The sequence below is a fragment of the Macaca fascicularis genome, chromosome 18 (genome assembly GCF_037993035.2).
Source record: "Macaca fascicularis isolate 582-1 chromosome 18, T2T-MFA8v1.1".
Lineage (NCBI taxonomy): Eukaryota > Metazoa > Chordata > Mammalia > Primates > Cercopithecidae > Macaca > Macaca fascicularis.
The window spans coordinates 42,804,875-42,822,599 of record NC_088392.1 but is presented as its reverse complement, the minus strand read 5'-3'; the positions used below and the strand labels follow the sequence as shown (position 1 = coordinate 42,822,599).

The following is a 17,725-nucleotide window of genomic DNA, read 5'->3' as shown; positions in this document are numbered from 1 at the left end:
CAGCCAAAGTAGAGTTGACCCGAATGCGTTCCCATCTTCTGAATTCTGAGGTGGCCTCCAAGCAGGGAGGCAGTGGCTGGGTGTGGGAGGCAAAATCACAGGGCCAGCACTTGACACCTGCAGAATGCAGAGGCTCAACTTTGCACCAAGCCAAAGGTTCTGGTGTCCACTGGAAGTTTCTTTCCCCAACCCGCATTGACTTTGCATTGTTCCTCCTCCCCCCAGATTTTAACCCTAAGGCACAAGTCCTGAGTTTATCTTCGGGAGAATCTCCTCTTGTAGTCTCGAATTGCCTTGGCCATCAGCGGGGCCACTTTCTTGGCAGCCGGTTTCCGGGTTTTGGCGGCGGGCGCCGGGCGCTCATTGCTGCTGCTCAGGCAGGGGTTGGCCCTCTTCTCAGGGAGCCGGTGAAGGACGCTGCTGCTGCTGCTGCTGCTGCTGCTCGTGCTGCTGCTGCTCGTGCTGCTGCTGCTCGTGCTGCTGCTGCTGCTGCTGCTGCTGCTGCTGCTGCTGCTGCTCGTGCTGCTGCTGCCACTGCTTCCGCCGTGGCCGCCGTCCCCGCCGCCCACCAGGCCGCCACCGCCCCTATCGCCACCGCCCACGCCGCCCCGGCTGGAGGGAACGTGGCTGCTGCCCGCGGCTTTGGGGGCTGGCTTGATCTCTCCCTCTTCGGGGTCAGCGGCTCCTGCAGACTTCTCTTGCCTCCTTGAAGCATCATAAGGCGTCTTGGCCCCAGAGTTGAAACAGATCATCTTTGTCTGTCGGCGGATGGGTTTGTTTTCACGTGCAGATCGGATTTTCGTGGTGACTGCTCGCAGCCGCTGCTCTCGGGAGTCCCGAAGCCGCAGATACAGCTCCCGCCAAGACTCGTGCTCCTGTGGCTTTTCTTCCTTGAAGTCCTGGAGACAATGAATCCTCCATAATTCATCTGTGTCCCCAGCGAGTGCGTGATTGTATTTCTCTCTGCGATACAGCTGATCAGGCGTCCACCCTTCCGGAAGGGGTTCAAGAACCGAGTAGGGGACCCCTCCCACGTCGCCGAGGGCGTCCGGATTGTGTCTGAGCCCCCGGATGCACTGCTGGCGCAGCGTCAGCACCTGGGGCTGGCAGGCAGGCCTGGAGCCCGAGTACACCTGCATCTTAGCATTCACTCTGTGTCCAGTGAAGGCGGCTTCCTCCTGGAACGTTGGTGCGGAGAGTGCTTCTGGCTTTTCCTGGGAGGTCATGGCCTCAAAAGCGGAAAGTAGATCGTAGTTGGCCTGCATCCAGGCCTCTGAGGGGTCCCAGAGCTCTGAGAAGGCATGGCTGGGCACCGTTTTCGGCCCCGCAGAATCAGCGCCGGCCACCTGCAGCCGCTCTGACTGGCTTTCCTGGACAGGAGGCAGTTTCTGCGCGGAAGCCCAGCGGGACGATTTGTGCCCCTTGCTGTGGCTCACAAGCGCTTCCCCCTGGGGTTGGCCCTGGCAGCCCTGACCCAGCGGAGGCCCGCCCTGAGCGGCGTGAGCGTGGCCTCTTCCGGGTTGCTTCCCGGGCACAGCCGGCTCAGGGCCCTCGGGCGTCGGGAGGGGAGCGGTGTGCAATGGAGGGGCCCGATGGGGGCCTGAATCAGCTGGGGCCCTTCTGGGGCGCTTTCTCTGGGCTCTGTGCTCGCGACTGGGAGACCTTCGGTGAGGTCTCTGGAGCCCCGGAGGTGTTCTGTGTGCTGTCCGTCTGTGCTCAGGACTGTCAGGTGGGCTCCTGGGGACCGTCCCGTTCTCTGGGAAGCCCCAGGCCTTTTCCTGGTCCTGAAGAGCCTCCCCATGGCGCTTTCGGGAAGCGCTCTCCTCGGGGTCCTGTGCATCAGGCCCGGTGTTTGGGTCCACAAGCACCAGCTTCTTCCACCGGGCCGCTAAGTCTCTGGCAAAGTCGCCCACGTGCTGGTGCTTCCGCAGGCGCTTCACCGTCTTTCTGATTCCAGTCTCCGCCAGGATGTCTGCCGTCATGGGCAAGGCGGAGAGTTTCTGCAAATATTTCTCTAGCTTTTTCGGGTCCGTCTTAGTGGCCAGACGCACCTGCAGCTTCTCCACTGCGTGCAGCGTAGTGGACCCTGCCGCCATCTCAGCAGAGCTGTGCAGGCCTGGCTGTCCCGGCGGTCGCGGCTCTGTCCTGGGGGCGGCAGGACACGAAGTCTGGGGTCGCGGGTCCTCGCTGCCCGGTTCGGGATGTGGAGTCGCAGCCTGGAGGGAGCTCGGTCCTCGGAGCAGCGGGCCACTGGTTCTGGGGCGCTGGTCCTCGCAGACCGCAGGCCTGGGGCGTGGAGTCACGGCAACCGGGAGCAAGCTCAGTCCTCGGTGCAGCCGGCCACTTGGTCTGGAGCGCCGGTCCTTGCAGACAGCTGAGCAGGCCCGCTTCTGGTCCTCGGGATGTGGAGCCACAGCCTGGAGTGACCTCTGCGGTGCGCCGTCCAAGGCCGAGTGGAGCTCCCGTGCCAGAGCCCGGCCTTATATAGCCAGCCCCAGGCCCACCCAGGGCTGAAGCCCTGACCGCCCTTGGCCCCTGGGCTACCCCGCCCCGATACGTAATCATTGCGTCAGCAAAATGCGGCCAATCAGGACGGTCAGGTGGCCTGCTGTGCCCCACAAGTTGTTTAGGTTAATTTCAGCCTGGACACACCCCACTGAGTTCTACCGTTGGCCCTCCGTGTTGGCAGGTTCCACGTCTGTGGATTCCAAAAGACACATGACTGAATCTTCTTGGGAGTAAAACCGAAAATAACAACACCGCAAGACAAAATGGTAGAAAGAAGAACCCACAGAGGATAACAACCCTTTACCTAGGATTGACGTGGCGTGAGGGGACTTGCCAACATTCGTAGAAAAGTGGGATTAAGAGAGAAAAATGAAAAAGGTGTATTTTACTTCTCAACATCGGCTCCATCAAGTTCAATGCGCTTTTGGAAGCAGTGTCTTTTCCCCGCCCTCTAGCCCATCCCTCTAAAACCCCCAGGGTCCTGGGAATGTGACGATTTCCATGGAATCTTTTTTCCATCGTTAACTGAAGAAAACTGGGCGCTTTTTACAGATTTTCTAAGTCTAGGAAACAAAAAGAAGTCAGCAGGCGCCAAATCAGGACTGTAAGGTGGACGCCTCATGATTTCCCGCGGCAAGTCTTGCCCAGCTGCCCTTGTTGGGTGAAAGGCATGAGCAGGAACATTGTCGTGGTGGAGAAGAACTCTCTGGTGAGGACTGTTCTCGCTCCAGCTTTGGCGGCTGACTTTCTGAAAGCGCTCTCCTAGTGAGCAGATGTGATCACGGTTTGGCCCTCCAGAAAGTCAACCAGCCGAATCCCTCTGGCATCCCCCCCAAACGGTGGCCATGACCTCTGCTCTTGACTGCTCCTCTGTGGCTTTGAATGGAGCGCTGCCACCTCTTGGTAGCCACGGCCTCGTGCTTGGTCTTCAGGATCCTGCCGGCAGAGCCACGTTTCATCTCCTGTTAGCAGTCTTGGAAGAAACGCTTCAGGATCTTGCCCCCACCGGCTGTTTAAAATCTCCTCAGAAAGGCTTGCTGTGGCCTGCAGGTGATGTTGGTGCCACGGTTTGGGCAGCCGAATTCCACTCTAATCTTTCAGTCAGAATGAGGCAAACAGAACCATTTGAAATGTCTATGATGTCAGCTATTGTTTCTGCTGTCCATGGCGGTTTGGCTTACTTTTTAAATTCTCACATGACTTTTCTCTCTCTCTCTCTCTCTGTGTGTGTGTGTGTGAGAGTGTGTGTGTGTGTGTGTGTGTGTGTGTGTGTGTGTGTCTTCTAAAGAAGGAAAATGATTATAGCTTGAGAATCGGGGGATGAGGATTCAGGTGTTAAGGCTTTTTTGAGAATTACCCCTCCGTGGTATGTAGAGAAAGAGGGAAATGTGCTTGCCGTGTTTCCAGTCTTCCAGCTCCCTCACGAAGAGGACCCCAGCGCAATACTGGCAATGCTTCCAGAGCTCCCAGAATGAGGATTAGTTTGTAAATAGGTCGGAAGGGAATTGAACTACCCTGGGTCAGTGTAGTAATATACCAGCAGGATCCTTCGGTGGATTCTGAATTCTGTTTGGGGTAGGTTTATAGTTTGTGTGGGGTTTGTTTCCTTTGTGTCTTTTTGAGAGCGAGTGTCGCGGTGGGAGCAGTGATCTGCTACGGTTTGTCACGGTCTCCAGTCATGAATGAGTTTAGTGGGTGCGGCCGCTGTTTTCAGCAGTAGCGTGATTGTGGGGGCATCGAGGAGCTAGGAGGGGCTAGAACTTGCTCCAATTGTTTCCTTGTGTTTTGAGTTGTATTTGCTTGTATCGTGTTTGTTTTCCATCTTGGCAGGGGAAACGTTTTCCAGGAAGAAAGGTTGTTGCCAGTGGATTTGATTCCGAGGGACTGGGGTTTCTCGGTGGGAGTGGGGAGGGGCTGCAGGGTGATCGGTGGCTACTCCACCTCCAGAAAGAGCATGTGGCTTCTCCGCCTTGGGGAGGATGTTCTGCTGTCTTGTGAGGTTTGCAGGCCGCCTGAGATTCTCTCTTGAATTGCTGTCGAGAAATAGAGACTGGCATTGTCTCCGGCCCTTGCTGGGGGAGCTTTTCCGAGTTTTTGTTTTTAATTTTGAGACGGAGTTTTGCTTTTGTTGTCCAGGCTGGAGTGCAATGGTGGGATCTGGGCTCACTGCAGACTCCGCCTCCCGGGTTCAAGTGATTCTCCTGTCTCAGCCTCCTGAGTAGCTGGGATTACAGGCGCTCGCCGGCAAGCCTGAGCGCGTTTGGTATTTTTAGTAGAGACGGGATTTCCTCATATTGGTCAGGCTGGTCTCCAACTCCTGACCTCAGGTGACCCGCTGGCCCCGACCTCCCAAAGCGATGGGATTACAGGCGTGGGTCACCGTGCCCGGACTTGTCTGAGTTTTACACCGTCGCTGATTGGATCATGTCCCCTTCCCCGGAACGAATGCTTTTCTGTCTTCCTTAAGGGCAGTGTCTCTGTGGCTCCCTGTCCTGTCTCCATACGTGTCCTTCAGGCTTGAAGGCCTCTTCTCACTTGCACCTGCATCCACTCAGGTGCCTGCTTCCAGAAGCTAGCTTCCCAGCACCCATTCTGCTGACAGCCCAGGGCACAGGACTTTGATCTCTTGGACTGCCCTTGCTCGGTTTTGCCTTGTGGCTTAGGTCTTTGTGTCTTTCTCTCTGCCCCTCACTATTGGTACACCCATAAGAATGAGATATACGCAAGGGGGTCTGTGTGTGTGTGTGTGTGGGGGGCGTGTGTGCGTGTGTGCGTGTGTGCGTGTGTGTGCGCTCGCGTGTGTCATATCTGGCACGCGGACCTGTGATTACCAGCCCGCGTGAGGCCAAGAAATGCCCTGAGTTGGAATGCAAACCTTCCCCGAAGCTTGCAGAAGCTCCTATGAGGTGAACTCCAGGTTGTTAACCTGGTCATCTCATGGTAATTAGAAAGTCTGATTGGCAGCTTTAGACTTCTTGATTCAGAACCTCAATAAGCTGATTAAGGTGTCGCCAACCTTTCATAGGGGTTCTGGGTGAAAAGATTGGGAATGATTGTATGCGGTGCTTAGTGAAACTATTTTGACTTCGCCATGGTACCAGTTATTAGCATTTATTCATGAAATCCGATAGTTCCTTTCTTCAAAGAAATAGCGGTTTTCTTTGAGACGTGCTCTGGTTCTGTCACCCAGGCTGGAGTGCAGTGGAATGAGGAAAGGTCACGGCAACCTCCGCTCGCCCAGCTCAGTCAATCCTGCCACCTCAGTCCTTTAAGAAGCTGGGACCAGAGGACCACAGGGGCCGTGCCACCACGCCAGGCTAATTGTGGTATCATTTGTGGAGACGGGGTTTCTCCATTTGGCACAGGCTGGTCTCCACCCTGTGGGCTCAAGCCATCTGCCCTCCTCGGCCTCCCAAAGGAGGATGGCTCACGATTACAGGATCATGCCCGGCCGTTTCTTTAAAACAAAACAACAGCAACGACAACCACAAAACATTTTATGGAGTGGCAGTTATCAGTGCCAACTAACAGATTGAGAGTTTGTGTCTAAGAAGTCCTCATGTACTCGCTGATTTCAAAAGAAAGGAAAAACGGAAATCTCACATGTGGTACCTAGTTTATGATTGCAACTAGGTCGTTAATTAGAAAAAGATCAGTGGCCGGGCGCGGTGGCTCACGCCTGTAATCCCAGCACCTTGGGAGGCCGAGGCGGGCGGATCACGAGGTCAGGAGATCGAGACCATCCTGGCTCACACGGTGAAACCCCGTCTCTACTAAAAAATACAAAAACTTCGCGGGGCGTGGTGGTGCACGCCTGTAGTCCCAGCTACGGGGAGGCTGAGGCAGGGGAATGGCGTGAACCCGGGAGGCAGAGCTTGCAGTGAGCTGAGACGGCACCACTGTACTCCAGCCTGGGCGACAGAGCGAGACTCCGTCTCAAAACAACAAAAAACAAAAAACGATCAGTGAACAGCCAAAGTAGAGTTGACCCGAATGCGTTCCCATCTTCTGAATTCTGAGGTGGCCTCCAAGCAGGGAGGCAGTGGCTGGGTGTGGGAGGCAAAATCACAGGGCCAGCACTTGACACCTGCAGAATGCAGAGGCTCAACTTTGCACCAAGCCAAAGGTTCTGGTGTCCACTGGAAGTTTCTTTCCCCAACCCGCATTGACTTTGCATTGTTCCTCCTCCCCCCAGATTTTAACCCTAAGGCACAAGTCCTGAGTTTATCTTCGGGAGAATCTCCTCTTGTAGTCTCGAATTGCCTTGGCCATCAGCGGGGCCACTTTCTTGGCAGCCGGTTTCCGGGTTTTGGCGGCGGGCGCCGGGCGCTCATTGCTGCTGCTCAGGCAGGGGTTGGCCCTCTTCTCAGGGAGCCGGTGAAGGACGCTGCTGCTGCTGCTGCTCGTGCTGCTGCTGCTCGTGCTGCTGCTGCTGCTGCTGCTGCTGCTGCTGCTGCTGCTCGTGCTGCTGCTGCCACTGCTTCCGCCGTGGCCGCCGTCCCCGCCGCCCACCAGGCCGCCACCGCCCCTATCGCCACCGCCCACGCCGCCCCGGCTGGAGGGAACGTGGCTGCTGCCCGCGGCTTTGGGGGCTGGCTTGATCTCTCCCTCTTCGGGGTCAGCGGCTCCTGCAGACTTCTCTTGCCTCCTTGAAGCATCATAAGGCGTCTTGGCCCCAGAGTTGAAACAGATCATCTTTGTCTGTCGGCGGATGGGTTTGTTTTCACGTGCAGATCGGATTTTCGTGGTGACTGCTCGCAGCCGCTGCTCTCGGGAGTCCCGAAGCCGCAGATACAGCTCCCGCCAAGACTCGTGCTCCTGTGGCTTTTCTTCCTTGAAGTCCTGGAGACAATGAATCCTCCATAATTCATCTGTGTCCCCAGCGAGTGCGTGATTGTATTTCTCTCTGCGATACAGCTGATCAGGCGTCCACCCTTCCGGAAGGGGTTCAAGAACCGAGTAGGGGACCCCTCCCACGTCGCCGAGGGCGTCCGGATTGTGTCTGAGCCCCCGGATGCACTGCTGGCGCAGCGTCAGCACCTGGGGCTGGCAGGCAGGCCTGGAGCCCGAGTACACCTGCATCTTAGCATTCACTCTGTGTCCAGTGAAGGCGGCTTCCTCCTGGAACGTTGGTGCGGAGAGTGCTTCTGGCTTTTCCTGGGAGGTCATGGCCTCAAAAGCGGAAAGTAGATCGTAGTTGGCCTGCATCCAGGCCTCTGAGGGGTCCCAGAGCTCTGAGAAGGCATGGCTGGGCACCGTTTTCGGCCCCGCAGAATCAGCGCCGGCCACCTGCAGCCTCTCTGACTGGCTTTCCTGGACAGGAGGCAGTTTCTGCGCGGAAGCCCAGCGGGACGATTTGTGCCCCTTGCTGTGGCTCACAAGCGCTTCCCCCTGGGGTTGGCCCTGGCAGCCCTGACCCAGCGGAGGCCCGCCCTGAGCGGCGTGAGCGTGGCCTCTTCCGGGTTGCTTCCCGGGCACAGCCGGCTCAGGGCCCTCGGGCGTCGGGAGGGGAGCGGTGTGCAATGGAGGGGCCCGATGGGGGCCTGAATCAGCTGGGGCCCTTCTGGGGCGCTTTCTCTGGGCTCTGTGCTCGCGACTGGGAGACCTTCGGTGAGGTCTCTGGAGCCCCGGAGGTGTTCTGTGTGCTGTCCGTCTGTGCTCAGGACTGTCAGGTGGGCTCCTGGGGACCGTCCCGTTCTCTGGGAAGCCCCAGGCCTTTTCCTGGTCCTGAAGAGCCTCCCCATGGCGCTTTCGGGAAGCGCTCTCCTCGGGGTCCTGTGCATCAGGCCCGGTGTTTGGGTCCACAAGCACCAGCTTCTTCCACCGGGCCGCTAAGTCTCTGGCAAAGTCGCCCACGTGCTGGTGCTTCCGCAGGCGCTTCACCGTCTTTCTGATTCCAGTCTCCGCCAGGATGTCTGCCGTCATGGGCAAGGCGGAGAGTTTCTGCAAATATTTCTCTAGCTTTTTCGGGTCCGTCTTAGTGGCCAGACGCACCTGCAGCTTCTCCACTGCGTGCAGCGTAGTGGACCCTGCCGCCATCTCAGCAGAGCTGTGCAGGCCTGGCTGTCCCGGCGGTCGCGGCTCTGTCCTGGGGGCGGCAGGACACGAAGTCTGGGGTCGCGGGTCCTCGCTGCCCGGTTCGGGATGTGGAGTCGCAGCCTGGAGGGAGCTCGGTCCTCGGAGCAGCGGGCCACTGGTTCTGGGGCGCTGGTCCTCGCAGACCGCAGGCCTGGGGCGTGGAGTCACGGCAACCGGGAGCAAGCTCAGTCCTCGGTGCAGCCGGCCACTTGGTCTGGAGCGCCGGTCCTTGCAGACAGCTGAGCAGGCCCGCTTCTGGTCCTCGGGATGTGGAGCCACAGCCTGGAGTGACCTCTGCGGTGCGCCGTCCAAGGCCGAGTGGAGCTCCCGTGCCAGAGCCCGGCCTTATATAGCCAGCCCCAGGCCCACCCAGGGCTGAAGCCCTGACCGCCCTTGGCCCCTGGGCTACCCCGCCCCGATACGTAATCATTGCGTCAGCAAAATGCGGCCAATCAGGACGGTCAGGTGGCCTGCTGTGCCCCACAAGTTGTTTAGGTTAATTTCAGCCTGGACACACCCCACTGAGTTCTACCGTTGGCCCTCCGTGTTGGCAGGTTCCACGTCTGTGGATTCCAAAAGACACATGACTGAATCTTCTTGGGAGTAAAACCGAAAATAACAACACCGCAAGACAAAATGGTAGAAAGAAGAACCCACAGAGGATAACAACCCTTTACCTAGGATTGACGTGGCGTGAGGGGACTTGCCAACATTCGTAGAAAAGTGGGATTAAGAGAGAAAACTGAAAAAGGTGTATTTTACTTCTCAACATCGGCTCCATCAAGTTCAATGCGCTTTTGGAAGCAGTGTCTTTTCCCCGCCCTCTAGCCCATCCCTCTAAAACCCCCAGGGTCCTGGGAATGTGACGATTTCCATGGAATCTTTTTTCCATCGTTAACTGAAGAAAACTGGGCGCTTTTTACAGATTTTCTAAGTCTAGGAAACAAAAAGAAGTCAGCAGGCGCCAAATCAGGACTGTAAGGTGGACGCCTCATGATTTCCCGCGGCAAGTCTTGCCCAGCTGCCCTTGTTGGGTGAAAGGCATGAGCAGGAACATTGTCGTGGTGGAGAAGAACTCTCTGGTGAGGACTGTTCTCGCTCCAGCTTTGGCGGCTGACTTTCTGAAAGCGCTCTCCTAGTGAGCAGATGTGATCACGGTTTGGCCCTCCAGAAAGTCAACCAGCCGAATCCCTCTGGCATCCCCCCCAAACGGTGGCCATGACCTCTGCTCTTGACTGCTCCTCTGTGGCTTTGAATGGAGCGCTGCCACCTCTTGGTAGCCACGGCCTCGTGCTTGGTCTTCAGGATCCTGCCGGCAGAGCCACGTTTCATCTCCTGTTAGCAGTCTTGGAAGAAACGCTTCAGGATCTTGCCCCCACCGGCTGTTTAAAATCTCCTCAGAAAGGCTTGCTGTGGCCTGCAGGTGATGTTGGTGCCACGGTTTGGGCAGCCGAATTCCACTCTAATCTTTCAGTCAGAATGAGGCAAACAGAACCATTTGAAATGTCTATGATGTCAGCTATTGTTTCTGCTGTCCATGGCGGTTTGGCTTACTTTTTAAATTCTCACATGACTTTTCTCTCTCTCTCTCTCTCTGTGTGTGTGTGTGTGAGAGTGTGTGTGTGTGTGTGTGTGTGTGTGTGTGTGTGTGTGTGTGTCTTCTAAAGAAGGAAAATGATTATAGCTTGAGAATCGGGGGATGAGGATTCAGGTGTTAAGGCTTTTTTGAGAATTACCCCTCCGTGGTATGTAGAGAAAGAGGGAAATGTGCTTGCTGTGTTTCCAGTCTTCCAGCTCCCTCACGAAGAGGACCCCAGCGCAATACTGGCAATGCTTCCAGAGCTCCCAGAATGAGGATTAGTTTGTAAATAGGTCGGAAGGGAATTGAACTACCCTGGGTCAGTGTAGTAATATACCAGCAGGATCCTTCGGTGGATTCTGAATTCTGTTTGGGGTAGGTTTATAGTTTGTGTGGGGTTTGTTTCCTTTGTGTCTTTTTGAGAGCGAGTGTCGCGGTGGGAGCAGTGATCTGCTACGGTTTGTCACGGTCTCCAGTCATGAATGAGTTTAGTGGGTGCGGCCGCTGTTTTCAGCAGTAGCGTGATTGTGGGGGCATCGAGGAGCTAGGAGGGGCTAGAACTTGCTCCAATTGTTTCCTTGTGTTTTGAGTTGTATTTGCTTGTATCGTGTTTGTTTTCCATCTTGGCAGGGGAAACGTTTTCCAGGAAGAAAGGTTGTTGCCAGTGGATTTGATTCCGAGGGACTGGGGTTTCTCGGTGGGAGTGGGGAGGGGCTGCAGGGTGATCGGTGGCTACTCCACCTCCAGAAAGAGCATGTGGCTTCTCCGCCTTGGGGAGGATGTTCTGCTGTCTTGTGAGGTTTGCAGGCCGCCTGAGATTCTCTCTTGAATTGCTGTCGAGAAATAGAGACTGGCATTGTCTCCGGCCCTTGCTGGGGGAGCTTTTCCGAGTTTTTGTTTTTAATTTTGAGACGGAGTTTTGCTTTTGTTGTCCAGGCTGGAGTGCAATGGTGGGATCTGGGCTCACTGCAGACTCCGCCTCCCGGGTTCAAGTGATTCTCCTGTCTCAGCCTCCAGAGTAGCTGGGATTACAGGCGCTCGCCGGCAAGCCTGAGCGCGTTTGGTATTTTTAGTAGAGACGGGATTTCCTCATATTGGTCAGGCTGGTCTCCAACTCCTGACCTCAGGTGACCCGCTGGCCCCGACCTCCCAAAGCGATGGGATTACAGGCGTGGGTCACCGTGCCCGGACTTGTCTGAGTTTTACACCGTCGCTGATTGGATCATGTCCCCTTCCCCGGAACGAATGCTTTTCTGTCTTCCTTAAGGGCAGTGTCTCTGTGGCTCCCTGTCCTGTCTCCATACGTGTCCTTCAGGCTTGAAGGCCTCTTCTCACTTGCACCTGCATCCACTCAGGTGCCTGCTTCCAGAAGCTAGCTTCCCAGCACCCATTCTGCTGACAGCCCAGGGCACAGGACTTTGATCTCTTGGACTGCCCTTGCTCGGTTTTGCCTTGTGGCTTAGGTCTTTGTGTCTTTCTCTCTGCCCCTCACTATTGGTACACCCATAAGAATGAGATATACGCAAGGGGGTCTGTGTGTGTGTGTGTGTGGGGGGCGTGTGTGCGTGTGTGCGTGTGTGCGTGTGTGTGCGCTCGCGTGTGTCATATCTGGCACGCGGACCTGTGATTACCAGCCCGCGTGAGGCCAAGAAATGCCCTGAGTTGGAATGCAAACCTTCCCCGAAGCTTGCAGAAGCTCCTATGAGGTGAACTCCAGGTTGTTAACCTGGTCATCTCATGGTAATTAGAAAGTCTGATTGGCAGCTTTAGACTTCTTGATTCAGAACCTCAATAAGCTGATTAAGGTGTCGCCAACCTTTCATAGGGGTTCTGGGTGAAAAGATTGGGAATGATTGTATGCGGTGCTTAGTGAAACTATTTTGACTTCGCCATGGTACCAGTTATTAGCATTTATTCATGAAATCCGATAGTTCCTTTCTTCAAAGAAATAGCGGTTTTCTTTGAGACGTGCTCTGGTTCTGTCACCCAGGCTGGAGTGCAGTGGAATGAGGAAAGGTCACGGCAACCTCCGCTCGCCCAGCTCAGTCAATCCTGCCACCTCAGTCCTTTAAGAAGCTGGGACCAGAGGACCACAGGGGCCGTGCCACCACGCCAGGCTAATTGTGGTATCATTTGTGGAGACGGGGTTTCTCCATTTGGCACAGGCTGGTCTCCACCCTGTGGGCTCAAGCCATCTGCCCTCCTCGGCCTCCCAAAGGAGGATGGCTCACGATTACAGGATCATGCCCGGCCGTTTCTTTAAAACAAAACAACAGCAACGACAACCACAAAACATTTTATGGAGTGGCAGTTATCAGTGCCAACTAACAGATTGAGAGTTTGTGTCTAAGAAGTCCTCATGTACTCGCTGATTTCAAAAGAAAGGAAAAACGGAAATCTCACATGTGGTACCTAGTTTATGATTGCAACTAGGTCGTTAATTAGAAAAAGATCAGTGGCCGGGCGCGGTGGCTCACGCCTGTAATCCCAGCACCTTGGGAGGCCGAGGCGGGCGGATCACGAGGTCAGGAGATCGAGACCATCCTGGCTCACACGGTGAAACCCCGTCTCTACTAAAAAATACAAAAACTTCGCGGGGCGTGGTGGTGCACGCCTGTAGTCCCAGCTACGGGGAGGCTGAGGCAGGGGAATGGCGTGAACCCGGGAGGCAGAGCTTGCAGTGAGCTGAGACGGCACCACTGTACTCCAGCCTGGGCGACAGAGCGAGACTCCGTCTCAAAACAACAAAAAACAAAAAACGATCAGTGAACAGCCAAAGTAGAGTTGACCCGAATGCGTTCCCATCTTCTGAATTCTGAGGTGGCCTCCAAGCAGGGAGGCAGTGGCTGGGTGTGGGAGGCAAAATCACAGGGCCAGCACTTGACACCTGCAGAATGCAGAGGCTCAACTTTGCACCAAGCCAAAGGTTCTGGTGTCCACTGGAAGTTTCTTTCCCCAACCCGCATTGACTTTGCATTGTTCCTCCTCCCCCCAGATTTTAACCCTAAGGCACAAGTCCTGAGTTTATCTTCGGGAGAATCTCCTCTTGTAGTCTCGAATTGCCTTGGCCATCAGCGGGGCCACTTTCTTGGCAGCCGGTTTCCGGGTTTTGGCGGCGGGCGCCGGGCGCTCATTGCTGCTGCTCAGGCAGGGGTTGGCCCTCTTCTCAGGGAGCCGGTGAAGGACGCTGCTGCTGCTGCTGCTGCTGCTGCTCGTGCTGCTGCTGCTCGTGCTGCTGCTGCTGCTGCTGCTGCTGCTGCTGCTGCTGCTGCTCGTGCTGCTGCTGCCACTGCTTCCGCCGTGGCCGCCGTCCCCGCCGCCCACCAGGCCGCCACCGCCCCTATCGCCACCGCCCACGCCGCCCCGGCTGGAGGGAACGTGGCTGCTGCCCGCGGCTTTGGGGGCTGGCTTGATCTCTCCCTCTTCGGGGTCAGCGGCTCCTGCAGACTTCTCTTGCCTCCTTGAAGCATCATAAGGCGTCTTGGCCCCAGAGTTGAAACAGATCATCTTTGTCTGTCGGCGGATGGGTTTGTTTTCACGTGCAGATCGGATTTTCGTGGTGACTGCTCGCAGCCGCTGCTCTCGGGAGTCCCGAAGCCGCAGATACAGCTCCCGCCAAGACTCGTGCTCCTGTGGCTTTTCTTCCTTGAAGTCCTGGAGACAATGAATCCTCCATAATTCATCTGTGTCCCCAGCGAGTGCGTGATTGTATTTCTCTCTGCGATACAGCTGATCAGGCGTCCACCCTTCCGGAAGGGGTTCAAGAACCGAGTAGGGGACCCCTCCCACGTCGCCGAGGGCGTCCGGATTGTGTCTGAGCCCCCGGATGCACTGCTGGCGCAGCGTCAGCACCTGGGGCTGGCAGGCAGGCCTGGAGCCCGAGTACACCTGCATCTTAGCATTCACTCTGTGTCCAGTGAAGGCGGCTTCCTCCTGGAACGTTGGTGCGGAGAGTGCTTCTGGCTTTTCCTGGGAGGTCATGGCCTCAAAAGCGGAAAGTAGATCGTAGTTGGCCTGCATCCAGGCCTCTGAGGGGTCCCAGAGCTCTGAGAAGGCATGGCTGGGCACCGTTTTCGGCCCCGCAGAATCAGCGCCGGCCACCTGCAGCCTCTCTGACTGGCTTTCCTGGACAGGAGGCAGTTTCTGCGCGGAAGCCCAGCGGGACGATTTGTGCCCCTTGCTGTGGCTCACAAGCGCTTCCCCCTGGGGTTGGCCCTGGCAGCCCTGACCCAGCGGAGGCCCGCCCTGAGCGGCGTGAGCGTGGCCTCTTCCGGGTTGCTTCCCGGGCACAGCCGGCTCAGGGCCCTCGGGCGTCGGGAGGGGAGCGGTGTGCAATGGAGGGGCCCGATGGGGGCCTGAATCAGCTGGGGCCCTTCTGGGGCGCTTTCTCTGGGCTCTGTGCTCGCGACTGGGAGACCTTCGGTGAGGTCTCTGGAGCCCCGGAGGTGTTCTGTGTGCTGTCCGTCTGTGCTCAGGACTGTCAGGTGGGCTCCTGGGGACCGTCCCGTTCTCTGGGAAGCCCCAGGCCTTTTCCTGGTCCTGAAGAGCCTCCCCATGGCGCTTTCGGGAAGCGCTCTCCTCGGGGTCCTGTGCATCAGGCCCGGTGTTTGGGTCCACAACCACCAGCTTCTTCCACCGGGCCGCTAAGTCTCTGGCAAAGTCGCCCACGTGCTGGTGCTTCCGCAGGCGCTTCACCGTCTTTCTGATTCCAGTCTCCGCCAGGATGTCTGCCGTCATGGGCAAGGCGGAGAGTTTCTGCAAATATTTCTCTAGCTTTTTCGGGTCCGTCTTAGTGGCCAGACGCACCTGCAGCTTCTCCACTGCGTGCAGCGTAGTGGACCCTGCCGCCATCTCAGCAGAGCTGTGCAGGCCTGGCTGTCCCGGCGGTCGCGGCTCTGTCCTGGGGGCGGCAGGACACGAAGTCTGGGGTCGCGGGTCCTCGCTGCCCGGTTCGGGATGTGGAGTCGCAGCCTGGAGGGAGCTCGGTCCTCGGAGCAGCGGGCCACTGGTTCTGGGGCGCTGGTCCTCGCAGACCGCAGGCCTGGGGCGTGGAGTCACGGCAACCGGGAGCAAGCTCAGTCCTCGGTGCAGCCGGCCACTTGGTCTGGAGCGCCGGTCCTTGCAGACAGCTGAGCAGGCCCGCTTCTGGTCCTCGGGATGTGGAGCCACAGCCTGGAGTGACCTCTGCGGTGCGCCGTCCAAGGCCGAGTGGAGCTCCCGTGCCAGAGCCCGGCCTTATATAGCCAGCCCCAGGCCCACCCAGGGCTGAAGCCCTGACCGCCCTTGGCCCCTGGGCTACCCCGCCCCGATACGTAATCATTGCGTCAGCAAAATGCGGCCAATCAGGACGGTCAGGTGGCCTGCTGTGCCCCACAAGTTGTTTAGGTTAATTTCAGCCTGGACACACCCCACTGAGTTCTACCGTTGGCCCTCCGTGTTGGCAGGTTCCACGTCTGTGGATTCCAAAAGACACATGACTGAATCTTCTTGGGAGTAAAACCGAAAATAACAACACCGCAAGACAAAATGGTAGAAAGAAGAACCCACAGAGGATAACAACCCTTTACCTAGGATTGACGTGGCGTGAGGGGACTTGCCAACATTCGTAGAAAAGTGGGATTAAGAGAGAAAACTGAAAAAGGTGTATTTTACTTCTCAACATCGGCTCCATCAAGTTCAATGCGCTTTTGGAAGCAGTGTCTTTTCCCCGCCCTCTAGCCCATCCCTCTAAAACCCCCAGGGTCCTGGGAATGTGACGATTTCCATGGAATCTTTTTTCCATCGTTAACTGAAGAAAACTGGGCGCTTTTTACAGATTTTCTAAGTCTAGGAAACAAAAAGAAGTCAGCAGGCGCCAAATCAGGACTGTAAGGTGGACGCCTCATGATTTCCCGCGGCAAGTCTTGCCCAGCTGCCCTTGTTGGGTGAAAGGCATGAGCAGGAACATTGTCGTGGTGGAGAAGAACTCTCTGGTGAGGACTGTTCTCGCTCCAGCTTTGGCGGCTGACTTTCTGAAAGCGCTCTCCTAGTGAGCAGATGTGATCACGGTTTGGCCCTCCAGAAAGTCAACCAGCCGAATCCCTCTGGCATCCCCCCCAAACGGTGGCCATGACCTCTGCTCTTGACTGCTCCTCTGTGGCTTTGAATGGAGCGCTGCCACCTCTTGGTAGCCACGGCCTCGTGCTTGGTCTTCAGGATCCTGCCGGCAGAGCCACGTTTCATCTCCTGTTAGCAGTCTTGGAAGAAACGCTTCAGGATCTTGCCCCCACCGGCTGTTTAAAATCTCCTCAGAAAGGCTTGCTGTGGCCTGCAGGTGATGTTGGTGCCACGGTTTGGGCAGCCGAATTCCACTCTAATCTTTCAGTCAGAATGAGGCAAACAGAACCATTTGAAATGTCTATGATGTCAGCTATTGTTTCTGCTGTCCATGGCGGTTTGGCTTACTTTTTAAATTCTCACATGACTTTTCTCTCTCTCTCTCTCTCTGTGTGTGTGTGTGTGAGAGTGTGTGTGTGTGTGTGTGTGTGTGTGTGTGTGTGTGTGTGTGTGTGTCTTCTAAAGAAGGAAAATGATTATAGCTTGAGAATCGGGGGATGAGGATTCAGGTGTTAAGGCTTTTTTGAGAATTACCCCTCCGTGGTATGTAGAGAAAGAGGGAAATGTGCTTGCCGTGTTTCCAGTCTTCCAGCTCCCTCACGAAGAGGACCCCAGCGCAATACTGGCAATGCTTCCAGAGCTCCCAGAATGAGGATTAGTTTGTAAATAGGTCGGAAGGGAATTGAACTACCCTGGGTCAGTGTAGTAATATACCAGCAGGATCCTTCGGTGGATTCTGAATTCTGTTTGGGGTAGGTTTATAGTTTGTGTGGGGTTTGTTTCCTTTGTGTCTTTTTGAGAGCGAGTGTCGCGGTGGGAGCAGTGATCTGCTACGGTTTGTCACGGTCTCCAGTCATGAATGAGTTTAGTGGGTGCGGCCGCTGTTTTCAGCAGTAGCGTGATTGTGGGGGCATCGAGGAGCTAGGAGGGGCTAGAACTTGCTCCAATTGTTTCCTTGTGTTTTGAGTTGTATTTGCTTGTATCGTGTTTGTTTTCCATCTTGGCAGGGGAAACGTTTTCCAGGAAGAAAGGTTGTTGCCAGTGGATTTGATTCCGAGGGACTGGGGTTTCTCGGTGGGAGTGGGGAGGGGCTGCAGGGTGATCGGTGGCTACTCCACCTCCAGAAAGAGCATGTGGCTTCTCCGCCTTGGGGAGGATGTTCTGCTGTCTTGTGAGGTTTGCAGGCCGCCTGAGATTCTCTCTTGAATTGCTGTCGAGAAATAGAGACTGGCATTGTCTCCGGCCCTTGCTGGGGGAGCTTTTCCGAGTTTTTGTTTTTAATTTTGAGACGGAGTTTTGCTTTTGTTGTCCAGGCTGGAGTGCAATGGTGGGATCTGGGCTCACTGCAGACTCCGCCTCCCGGGTTCAAGTGATTCTCCTGTCTCAGCCTCCTGAGTAGCTGGGATTACAGGCGCTCGCCGGCAAGCCTGAGCGCGTTTGGTATTTTTAGTAGAGACGGGATTT

The 17,725-nt window shown here is 56.2% G+C and overlaps 4 protein-coding genes across 10 annotated transcripts in view; 1 reads left to right on the top strand and 3 right to left on the bottom strand.

Annotated features, from left to right (window-relative positions):
- KATNAL2 (katanin catalytic subunit A1 like 2) overlaps positions 1 to 17,725 on the top strand; it is a 167,000-nt gene that overhangs the window by 49,704 nt on the left and 99,571 nt on the right. The gene's annotated exons all lie outside the window — the stretch shown is intronic.
- On the bottom strand, positions 222 to 2,828 carry LOC135968237 (elongin-A3-like). Its single transcript, XM_065533868.1, has one exon. It carries the CDS (start codon positions 2,094 to 2,096, stop codon positions 255 to 257), a length of 1,842 nt encoding a protein of 613 aa, XP_065389940.1. The 5' UTR covers positions 2,097 to 2,828; the 3' UTR covers positions 222 to 254.
- Positions 6,700 to 9,274, bottom strand: LOC135968238 (elongin-A3-like). Its single transcript, XM_065533869.1, has one exon. The coding sequence runs from the start codon at positions 8,545 to 8,547 to the stop codon at positions 6,733 to 6,735; it is 1,815 nt and encodes a 604-aa protein (XP_065389941.1). The 5' UTR covers positions 8,548 to 9,274; the 3' UTR covers positions 6,700 to 6,732.
- On the bottom strand, positions 12,802 to 15,019 carry LOC135968236 (elongin-A3-like). The gene has a single exon (XM_065533867.2). It carries the CDS (start codon positions 15,014 to 15,016, stop codon positions 13,190 to 13,192), a length of 1,827 nt encoding a protein of 608 aa, XP_065389939.1. The 5' UTR covers positions 15,017 to 15,019; the 3' UTR covers positions 12,802 to 13,189.